At 29.1% G+C, this 12046-nt stretch overlaps 1 protein-coding gene across 2 annotated transcripts; it reads left to right on the top strand.

Moving 5' to 3' along the window:
- The first annotated feature begins 386 nt into the window (after window positions 1-386).
- Window positions 387-2761, top strand: LOC129616530 (transcription factor grauzone-like). 2 transcript variants are annotated; one of them, XR_008697559.1, is made up of 6 exons: window positions 387-708; window positions 757-997; window positions 1053-1515; window positions 1575-1918; window positions 1974-2163; window positions 2225-2362. XR_008697559.1 is itself a non-coding variant. In XM_055532185.1 (5 exons), the coding sequence occupies exons 1-5, from the start codon at window positions 598-600 to the stop codon at window positions 2408-2410; spliced, it is 1590 nt and encodes a 529-aa protein (XP_055388160.1). In that variant the 5' UTR covers window positions 387-597; the 3' UTR covers window positions 2411-2761. The 2 variants fall into 2 exon arrangements, 1 of the variants encoding a protein (XP_055388160.1); XM_055532185.1 differs by having other exon boundaries at window positions 1575-2163; window positions 2225-2761.
- The last annotated feature ends 9285 nt before the right edge of the window (window positions 2762-12046 follow it).

Genomic DNA, 12046 nt, shown 5'->3' with positions numbered 1-12046 from the left:
ATGAAAGTGGTCAAGTCAGAAATTGCGAAAGTGGCGTATGGATCAAAATATTACTCAGCCGACGAATTGTAATTATTAATTCCGAAAATTTAATTAAATTCAATAAATTTGAAATGCGAGTTTTTGTTAATATAATAAAGCAAGATTAAATAAATGTACCACTTATAGTAATTATTTTAATTTTTTGAAAAGTCTCGCAATAAGATTCATAAATCCTAAACAAAAGGTAAGCGAATTAAAAATATGCTAAGTTAACATTCTGCAGTATCACTTTTGCTACTTACGAATACACAAATTTGCGATATTCAATTTACCTAATACTAAAATTTTAGATGCGAAAATCGCTTAGCGAAAGTAGTACTATAGTATATAGCCATAGACCATTATGGCTATATTTTTGCGAGATTGTTTTTTGGTGTAGTGATTGTGATATTATATTACAATGAAAACATTTTAATTTACATATGTGTGTTAAAAATAAGTTCTTAAGAATTTACATGCATTTATATTTATTTATTAACAATATTTTTTATTAATTACCAAGTTCTGAGGAGCTTAGGAGAAGTTTCAAGTATACAGCAATATCGTGTTCAGAATATGATTTGCCGATTATGTCTAAGTAAATGCGGAACTGGTTTTGATTTATTTAACGATGAGGGTAAAAGAAAAAATGCAGCGCAGTTAATTGGAAAATATTTGTGGTTTGAAGTAAGTATATGAAATAATGGAAATTGGAATGAAGTAACCCCTTTTCAGCCAAAGTTGGAGGATGGGCTTTCAAATATCTTATGTTGGACATGTTGGGAAATTATCGATAATTTCAATCAATTTTATATTAAAGTGGAACATGCACAGAAAAGTGAAAAATGCTTGGACTTCAAAAAAGATGCTAGTGAATTCGGGACTTCTAAAAATGAAGAAAATTCAAAGGAATTTCAGTATGAAGATAAACTTGACAATCATTTCGGCAATCTTGATAATATCCTTACAGAAGAAGGTAAGAACGTCATTCAAATCGAAATTATAAATGAATTGCACCAAACCTTTTTTAGATTTTACGGATAAAATTGATGGAAGTGCCAATATTTGTTCAAGCCAAGTAACAATTTCCATTAAAAATAACAAAACTTCAAAGTACAACGAAGAAGAAATCTTAAACCAGAATTCTGCTTCTGCTAAAAAGATTAACCACCAAATTAAAAGATGTAAAAGAAACAACATTACAGTAAAACAAAAATCAAAGAAAGTTAAACAACACAATCAGAATCGCGAGACTGATGATAAAGTTCCAATATTTAACAAAAAGCTCTCTGACGAGGATAAAGTAATAGCTTCAATTATCAAAGTGTATTGCAATGTATGCAATTTGGAACAAAAAAACTTTTCGAATTTAAAAAAGCATTGCACTATGGAACATAAGCAAAAAGGTTTTGTCGTTTGTTGTGGAAAAAAATATTTTAAAAGGTTTTTATTAGTGGATCATATTGAGAAACATCTTAACCCAGAAAGCTACAAGTAAAAAATTTGTAAATAAAAAAATAAATATAACCAAATACCGCTTTAAATTATTTCAGGTGTAGTTCGTGCGAAAAAAGTTTTACATCTAGGTGGACACTTAGAGACCATATACAATTTATACATAAAAATGTAGAAAATAACATTTTATTCAAGTGTTCCCAATGTGAAAAAAGTTTTACCAATAAGAATTTAAAGCTTCGACATGAATTGTTTCATATTCCTGAAGAAGAAAGAAAGTTCAGATGTATATCATGTGGAAAAGCTTTTCCATCTAAAGCAACTTTAGACTGTCATGTAAGGATAGAACATGAGAAGCGCTATGCAGGAATTTGTGACATTTGTGGAAAATCATATAAAAGCAAAGCCGATCTTAAAAGGCATCTCTGGGAACGGCATGAAGGTGATGACAAGGCCAAACTCCAATGCAAGTTATGTAACTCTGAATTTTTATCCAGATACACATATCAACTTCACAAGAATAACGATCATAGAAGCCAAAATGTGGAACAGAAATGCTCTTCTTGTGACAAAACTTTTCCTAATTTAGAAGCACTCAGAAGTCATGTTCGATATACACATAATGCAAAAGCAAAGTTTTACTGCAACATATGTGGGAGGTACTTTAAAAGACAGTTGGTTCTTAAGGTAGTTTTATAAAACTTAACAAAATATTAAGCTTATTAAGCTTATTAAGTACTTTTTTAAGGAGCATTTAGCTGTTCACACCGGCCAACCTCTTTATATCTGTCCACATTGTCCCAAAACATTCACACATAGTTCTAATATGCACCATCACCGAAAAAGGATTCATCCAAAAGAATTTGAAGAAGCAAGACAACTTCAAAATATAAAACGGGAGCCTTGGTGCAAAAAGACATCGTTGAAAAATTAAAATAAATTCCAATTCTTTCAATTACGAGATTAGGGAAAATTATTGAATCTGTGTGAACAGTGATCAATAGACATTTCCAGTAATCAACAATTGTGAAAGGAATACTTGAAGCATAATTATAACAAGCCCTATCATGAATTCCCCTCGTAGAATTCTACGAATTACCAAGACGTAGACTTTTAAACGATCAAAATTCGTTTCGTAGAGACTATGATATGAGAAATCAGCAATGGCAACACAATTTTTCAGAGTGTCAAAATCAGTATTTTATTTCAACTCTATTTGTTATGTTTTTTTGTTGCTATTTGAGTACAACAACTTCATAAAAGGAGGATATTCTTTAAAAACAGAGTTTTGTAATTTTTTTTAGTTTTTGAGTGTTTTCGAAAAGTGAAAAAAAAAAATGTTTGTAGCAAATATATACTCATTTCTTTTCATGGTAGGTGTGTTGGAAGACTCAAATTTTAACAAAAAAATTTAAAACATGAATATTTCAAACAACGACTGCTTAAATGGCAGTAGGGAAAACTTGGCTGAGTTATTAGCCCTATATCTTATAACTGAATATGAAATGTCTAATATTAAAAATATAAATAGTGTAGGGATATCTACAAATGCGTCAGCAGAGATCACGGCAGTCGACGAGGGCTTGGCTGAATAATCAAGCCGCTTAGAGAAGTCGATAAAAGTAAAACCTCTGAAGGTTATGTAAAGGACCGTTACATCAGGAAAGTGGAGCTATGATCGATTCGCATATAGGTGATTTGGAAAACGTGTTTAAGGAGTTGGAAGAAGTGATCTGCAAACTCAATACAGAAAATCTAAGATTATTATGACAGCAGAATGCAGTTTTAAACAGCACTGAAAAAGATAAAATGATAAAATAAGTATGGTCGTATACGAAACAGATGAGGTAGAGTTCGCTAAAGAAACTGATTGGATTCGTAAAACCAAAAGAAACCCAAAGAACGTTGACAACTCAGTTCCTATTCTCTAAGTGTGATTCCTGATTTCCCTAAGTCTTGTTCCCTAAGAGGACAAGCAGTTTCTTTAGTTTAAATAATAAACCGTTTTGCCAAACCTTATCAAACGCTTGTGCCATGTCCGCAAATATTGTCGAACGTATTTGCTTTTCTTCTAACACCTTTTCATCAATATTTGTTATTCTGTGTACTTGGTCAATAGTTGCATGCGTTGTTCTAAAACCAAACTGATGGTCTGGAATCAATTTCTTATTTTCTATTATCGGTATCAGCCTAGTTAGCAACAATTTTTGAAAAAGTTTTGATATCATTGGTAGTATTGGAATTGGTCTATATGACTTTTCCTCATTCAAGGGTTTCTCCGGTTTTCCTATCATAATAACTTCGCTACTTTTTAAGCACTAGAAACATACCCCAGGTTCACTGCTGCATTTATCACTTTTTTCAAAAATATTGCTGTCTTTCTCGCCACTTTTGATATTTCAAGAGTGATTAAACCAAAACTCTGACCTTATTCAATTTAAGCGACTTGGTTGCTTTGAAAATTTCTTTTTGTGTAAATAGATCCATAGTGTTTTTATCCATAACAAAATCACCTACTAAACAAACACTAGAGTTTAGTTGATTTGGCTGAATAAATCCTCCAAATTGATCAGAATATCCGCAAATTCTTTAACGCCAAAATTTTGTTTTCAGTCTGCAAACTGTCTGACGTATAAAACTCTTACGGACAGAAATGTAGTAAACTTTTTACCCGTAATTGACTTTGAATTTTGATCATCCGTAAACGTCAAAACAAAAAAAAATTTTTTTTAGATTTAAAATAATTTTATACTTACATATTAAAAATTAAGAAAAAAAATTTTTTTTATATTATTTTTAACGTAATGATAGTCACTCAATACATCTAATTTATTTACTGAATTATTACGTCAGACTGTCTGCATGTAAAAAAAAAATCTGCAATTTTGACGCTTAATTGACTTTTTTTAAACGTTTAAGAATTTAAACTTTGACTTAAAATAAAAACGCAGTAGAGTATTCGTAAACTCAGACAACTCAGATTTTGTAAAATTTGACGTTTAAGAATTTACCATATAATTAAGCTTTTTCCCCAGGGGTTTGCTCTATGGGTTTCTTAATACTCTTTTCAAAACGAATAGTTGTTTCTTTAGTTACCGATAAGCCCTTTAAATAATTTTCTTATGATATTTATAATTTTCTTTTTTTCTTTTAACTTGTTTAGGAGCTCTACTCACAATCGTTTTACTGCCTGGGTGACGCGACTTATGGCCCTTACTTCTATCTCTTATTTTTTGTACTATTAAATCAGTAATAGCCTTAGGATAATTACTTGATACAGGTTGAAATTCAGAAAACCTTGTATTTTTTCAGGCTGCTTCTGTATCAAACTAATAAAACCTTCGACTTGAGGACCTGGACCTATATCGAAAGTCGCAAATTTGCGTAAGTTGATTTGCGATTCGCAAGTGGTTTGCTACTATGTAACAAAATCGCATCGTAAAAAATTTAAACTGGCAGCATTTTGTAAAATTTTTTGTTTTTGAGATTTCTGACAGTTTTTTTTTAAAGTAAGCATCTGAATTATTTAAAAAAATCATACATTTGAATGTATGTATAATATTATGGAGGCGATTGTTTTTAATTTTTTAAACAAATATGGACAGCAAAAGATCTTTATACAGATTAAGATTTAATTATTATTCTTGCTCAGCAAACCATTTTACTTATAACCGAAGTTTCTAAGCCTATAGATGAAAAGTTCAAAGAGAAGCGAAACAAATTTAAGTTTAAGGTTAGTAAGCACAAGTTAAGTTTTATTTTCTTAAACCGGAATGGTTTTGTATTTTATTTTGACCTATAATTATTAATTTTAAAATTTAGGTAATTGTAGTAAATTTGAAATGCAGAGTTTTTTTAATTTAATAAAGCAAAATGAATATAACACATTGTTTAGTCTTATTTTATCAAAAACTTAAATTTTCACAATAAGATGGGTAAACCAAATGGCAAGTGAATGAAAAGTATGCGAAAGCAGCATTCTGTAGTACCACTTTTGCTACTTTCGCAGACGCAAATTTGCGATATTCGATTTACATGTTGTCAAAATTTAAAATGCAAGAATCGTTTAGCGAAAGTAGCACTACATAGTAGGCCACCTGTTCAGCAGTTCAGCTGAACCACGGAGTGGGTTTGTAGCATACCCACTCCGTGGTTCTGCTGACTAAAGTGAGTCCGCTACGTTTGTTAGCTATTTTCTCAGTATGCGGTAAAATAGCAGCAGAGTGATCGGAATTCAAATTAAAGTGATCTTCCAAATTCAAAAAATTCCCTGTAATCCTTCTAAATTAGAAAAATCAGTTAAATCCAGGATTCTTTGACATCAGTACGCCAGGAAGTCGAACCGCCAGTAGAATGATAGACACATCCCAATACTTCCAAATAGCTTTCCTTAATTCTTTGCCCAATAATTAAGGTGAAAATATCTTTCTTTGTGTTACATCTTGGTGGACAATACTCTTACTGAACCAACATTAAAGTTCTGCTTGGTAGACTCAATTTTATCCATAACAAGTTGATCTCTCTCCGTCTCTATTTTGAATTCTTCATACTATTTTATTGTTTCCTTTATCGAAAAAGTACTACTATCTTTTGAATTGTTACCAAGGAGCTATAGCATCTATACCCCAACACATCCTAAGCCTTCACCAAGTTTCTGACAACAGACATACATACATTGGTATTTTAGCTCTAGGAAAACCTTCCAATACGTGCTTTCTACCAAAGTATATCTACTATTAAGTAGTTCGACTCTCCGCTTACATCACACTAATGCAATCACTCACCAATATTTGTATACAAAAAATTCCCTTAGTTAAAAGAGTTAAGCAGTATACCTTCTTATTTTCATTTTTATACACATAAGAATTTTTGGGAGAGGGAAAGAGTACGCAATAGATGTCTACCTCTTTTTTTATAATGTAATTTTGAAAGGCGACACTTTATTATTTGTCCTTATATATAAAGTATAGGGAAAAATATTAAGAATTTTAAAAGCGACACAATAATTTCTGTAATTCTAGTACAAGGTGGCAAAAAGGTGTATTCATATTATAAAAGCGAAGCGGAAAAAAAGTGTTTAAAAAAAATTATTATAATTTATATGAAAAATAATAACAATATATTTTCAAAAGACGTATAATATTTATTAATAAATTTTAAGTAGTTGTGAAAAAAAAAATTTTTTTATAATAATGGGGAAACATTATTTGAAGTGTTTGGGATGTAATGTTGTGTGTGAGGCAAAAAAGCCGACACGAAAATTTCATTTGTTGCCATAAGATGTGGAGAGGTAAATATGTACTTTTGAAAATATTTTAAGTTTTTAGTGTTAAGCATTTGTAATTAATAATTATTATTAATAAATAAAATAAATAAATTATTTTTAAATTTTTTATTTTCATTTCAATCTTAATAAATTTAAAACATATTTCCTATGAATCGGTAATGATTATATTTGATAAAGTATTAATCAGTACGCATACACCTTTTTTTCTTTATAAATTACTTTACTTCTATGTCACTACCTGATACTGTGAATCTACTGCACCAGGTACACGCATGTGTACATTCATACATAAAATTTCAAACTCTTTTGCTTTCATACATTCGAATTTTTTACCTAAATTTTATAAAATGAAAAATATATTTTGTTATTATCAAAATAAAAATAACAAAATTTTTACCTAACTTAATTTAATTTTATTTTAGTTTAATGTTTTTGATACACTCGTTTGTTTACAATATTTTGTTTCTTTCTTACCTACACAACTCTTATTACCATCTATTTCTAAAAAAAAATGAAATAAATGGAAAAAATGGAAAGAATTTGGAAGCAAGATGCAAACGAAAACTAACGGAATGGAACGAGTTGAATTACTTATTAGTAGATATACTTTGCTTTCTACTTAGAGCACCATTAGCGTTCCATCTACCAATTCGTACCTTATTTCGGACTTTTTTCAGAAATCGCTTCGGAGTTGTTAGATATACGTTAATATTGTAATTAAAAAAATTAATTAATATTGCTTTTAAAATATCTTAATTTAAACATAATTTTTGTTTTACAGAAACTTTTAAATCTCTGTCGACAAAAAAATATGCGTGACAAAATGTGACATTTTGCAAAAATACGTCTAATAGAACTGAACATTGCGGATGCTTTTTACCATAGATTTTTCTTTATAATAAATATTTAAGGTTATTGATTTTTGTTGTTTTATTTCGCTGGTATTTTTTCAATATTAAATATTATTGAAACGTGGCTATTAGTTAGAATAGAACAATTTTTTATTTTTTTAACCTTTTCAGAGAAGAAATCTTCACTTTGTCCGTCCGTCCGTGAACACGTTTACAAAACTTCTATTCTTGAAAATAGAAAGTTGAAATTTTATATAACCATCCTCCCTCACATACCAAACATCATCACCCCCCCCCCCCCCCCCCCGCCCACCAAATTATACTCTCCTAGAACCCTAAAAATGGCATTTTTCAACTACTTATTACAGCGAAATTTTAAACATTTTTCAAATTTTGCAAACGCAGAAATAGAGTGGAAAAGAACACTAACAGAATAAAATTTACCGTTACCTAAAATGCGTTTTTTTTCAAATTTTTGATGTCTTTTTTTTCTAGACCGTTATGAAAGTTTGAAATTTTAACAGCTTTTAGACTCTAATAAATATTTCATTTTGTTAGAAGAAAATTTATTCCCACCTCCACCTCCTCTCAAGTTATCACCTCTCAAAATTTATAAATTTTGAGTTATTGGCACCTTATGTTTCGGAAATCATAAGCTTTTTCAAATTTCTATAAATGCAGAAAACTAACGAAAAATTTGATGTCACAAAAAAATATAAATTTTTTTTCTTAATTCACGCAATTAACTCGCAAAATCGAGCATTATGTTGACATCTCTTCAAATTTGTTTTTGCTTTATTTCAAAGACTGCATAAACGTTCACCCTAATTGTGTGCAATCGTTGAAATAGTTTCGTATATGAATAAAAAAAAATATTTCGCTTGTTGAAAGGAAATTATTGCATTACAAACTATTGGTTTTACCAAATTTTATTTACATGCTATGTGTGTAGAACTATGCAATATTGAATATAATTTTTATAGTGATCTGGCTGGGCTTTGAGCTGCAGACCCTTCAGTTAAAGGAATAACCACTGTACCATTGGTCAGGTAAAGTGATTTTTTTGCTTCATATTGATAAAGTTCATTATGAATTTCTAAGGTTTTTACTATTGATGTTTCTATTAGATTACAATCATTTTTGTTAGCTAGTGGTAACAAAATGTGACGTTAATTGAGATTATCGTCTTGCAAATTTTCGATAAATTTATTTATTTGTTGTATTGTTAATCTTAGATCTTAAATCTAAAGTTTTAGTTTACATTGTTTTCAAGCAGACTTTGAAATAGTTGCCTATCGTGCTGATTGTTTGTCAGCAGTTTATTTATAGAATCATTCAAGTTATTGTTAATCTGTTTCTGTTGGTTCATGCTTGTTATGATGTAATGATCGTTATGTTCGATTAGTTGAATTTATCAATTAATAGCTTGTGTGTTTTCTTCGTCCATTGTTTCGGTCAACCATTTATTTATTTTTCTTAAGAAATTAGCGAGCCCATTTTTTGGATAGCATGATGACCATTCTTTTAATTAGCTAACTTGCCTTGTAAGTCACTGATTTTATTAATTATGGACTGGCTTTAATTTGGGTCACTGTGTAGTGAAGAGGAACTTCTTTTTAATTCCCTTAATACATGTATAATCTATTTTGTTTCAGTAAATTATGTACAACGAGTAGTTAAATGTTTTCGGTATTTGAATTTGGTTGCTTTGAATAATGGTGTACCCATTGCTTGCTTCAATTTTTTCTTTTTGAAGCTGATTCGACTGCATTTTTTAAAAAATGTCATTGTCATTATTAACTGAAACTTTTAAAAGTTGTTTAGTATTAATAAAATGTACGTTGGTTAAGTCTTATTTCCAAACATTGGTTTTTCTCTATGTCGCAAAAATTTACTTATTTTCTTTTCTTAACTAAGTTTTCTCTTACTTAATCTTTTCCATTTTTATTGTGTTTAACTAATCGTTTTTCTAGAGATGTAATTTTCATTTAATGTAAGGTCATTTTCCGCGTCGTTTTTATCTTACTGTACTGTGATATAAATCGTTACAATTTTTAATTTCGTTCGACATTTGCATTCTGACAGATAGCAACTCTTCTAAGTTTAATATTCGAACTTTTCCGTTATAGTATTATTAAATCTTTCAACGACGGAACTACTCGTGTGACTGTTCGGTTTGCTTAAATGAAGTTCAACGTTTTCTTGGTTTAGGAATTCTTTAATGTACATTTTTTAAAACTCGTAACCAGCTATTAATTTTTTTGGTTTTTTTGTGGTTAAAATATACGCTTAATTTTTCTATTATATTGGTATGTCTTTTGTGTTCTAATTGATAGGCATTTGTGTTCTTGAAAGAGTGTGCTAATAACGAGTAAATAGCTTACAATGCAAATACGATTAATATTTTCTTTTAGATACGTTTTTCAATCCAAAAGGCATCTTGCTTAAGATGCGATTGATGTTGGGAATTGGAAACTTATCATTAATGGTGATATCATTAATGTATTTTAGGGTACCGGTAACTTTTACAATATATCGGAGTACAGATATCCCTTGATTTAAGCCCCCAGGATATACGATATTTCGATTTACGCTCTTTCAATTTTAATACAACTAATTTACATAACGTTTCCCTCGTTTTAAACCTTTTTTTCCGAAGTAAAAAAAGTTTAAAACTTTTTTTTCCCATTTTGACAATTAAATTTTTTGTCTGACCCTGAAAATCGTTTTTTTCAATCCCATTAATTTTTTTATGTATGTACATAAATACATCATATGTATTTACATATGTAATATCATATGTATCATATGTATAGTGAAGAATTTGAAAAATATTTAAAAAGAAGTTGAAATAACTACATATTTAAGTTTTGTTACATAAATGTATTTACAAAAAAAATGTAATAAATTTTTAAGATTTTAGGACATACATAATTGTTGTTTATAATTTCATAGATGGAAAGCCATTTGTATGTAGGTGTTTATTATAAAATTTTTTAACTGCACCTCGAATAACGTCATTTCGATTTACGTCGTAAATTTTCAGTCCGCAAAACGTCGTTAAGCAAGGGATACCTGTACTTGTTTTGAGTTTAATCTCATGTTTTATTTCATGAGCAGGTGTTAAATTGTCTCCCTTCTTTTTTTTTAATTTATTTATTAGTATTAAATACTATTAATATTACAATTCTATATTATATAAATACAAAATTTCGTTGGAGAATATTTTAAGCCAGTTAAGTAAAAATATTAAAGTTAAAAAACAATAAAAAATTTAACATAAAAGAAAAAAAATATTTAAAAATGAAAAAAATTTAAAAATGAAGAATTTAAAAATGAAAATTTTAAAATGAAAAATTTAAGAATGGATTTCATTAAAATTCATTATGTATTAAATATTTTATCAGTATGTTTTTAAAAGTATTAATATTGCTTTCAGTACGAATTACATTTGGTAACAAGTTGAATAGCTGCATTCCCTTATGAAATAAGCTATTCTGGATATTATGTCTTCTAAAAAGTAGTAGCCTGAATAGAATTGCAGATCTCAGTGTATATGGCGTTGATTCACCTACATAATTTGTTATTCTACTTAGGTACTCTGGCAACATGTTGTGTTTTACTTTAAATATGACGACATCCATTTTCAACTGACCAAGCATGAATCTAATATTTGTTCTTCTACCACATTTTAAAACAATTCGCATTGCTTTGTTTTGCAAAATTTGCAATCTAATTCTTAAAAAAGTAAGTCTGACTTTTTTGTCAAAAATTCTTTTAACTCATTCTTTTCTTCGTTAATTAAATGATTTTGGTTATTTTATTAAAAATTTCATTGTTGGTGGCAGAGAGACTTCCGTATTATCGATTTTTGGCGTTGACAATGTCGTCGTATTTTCTGCTTTTTAGAAGAAGTACTTTCCATTCCAGTTTTTCTTTTCTTTATATTTCTGTAGGGATAGGGTAAACATCTTCAAATTTCCTTTTTTGGGAGCTCCTAAAGAGTTGTAGCTCGTGTCTGAATCTATTAAACAATTTATTTTCGTGTTGTTAAATGTCTTTGTTCCCATTATATATTATCTAACTTCATTGATCCAATAGTTTGTATCCGGAACTTTTCTCTAAACTGTGCAGAAATATTATTTCTAAATTGACCAAAGTTTTGTCCAAATTGTCCAGAGTTTTACCTATATTATCCTAAGTTTTGTCTAACATTGATTTGTTGGAAATTTCTTGAATAGTTTTGATTTAAGAAGTAATTTGTATTATTGTGAGAGAAAAGTTATTATGAAAATTACTGTTTCTATTAAGGAAGTTGTTTGGTTTTTTATTATCTCTCACATTTTTATTATTATAAAAGTTTGGATTTTTCAATCTTATGCGGTTTAAACTTCTGTTATTGTAATTACTTTTTTTTTCTATTTTCTATTTT

This window comes from Condylostylus longicornis, unplaced genomic scaffold (genome assembly GCF_029603195.1).
Source record: "Condylostylus longicornis isolate FDR11 unplaced genomic scaffold, ASM2960319v2 ptg000239l, whole genome shotgun sequence".
Classification (NCBI taxonomy): Eukaryota; Metazoa; Arthropoda; class Insecta; order Diptera; family Dolichopodidae; genus Condylostylus; species Condylostylus longicornis.
The sequence above is the reverse complement of the archived record's forward strand: the minus strand, read 5'-3'. Positions and strand labels throughout refer to the sequence as shown.

What these genes read in the sequence shown, in the direction of transcription:
- LOC129616530 (XM_055532185.1), top strand. Translation starts at nt 598, where the DNA reads ATGATTTGCCGATTATGTCTAAGTAAATGCGGAACTGGTTTTGATTTA. An exon ending in GAAAATATTTGTGGTTTGAA is followed by an intron (nt 709 to 756) that starts GTAAGTATATGA and finishes ACCCCTTTTCAG; the next exon opens with CCAAAGTTGGAGGATGGGCT. An exon ending in AAAGACAGTTGGTTCTTAAG is followed by an intron (nt 2,164 to 2,224) that starts GTAGTTTTATAA and finishes TACTTTTTTAAG; the next exon opens with GAGCATTTAGCTGTTCACAC.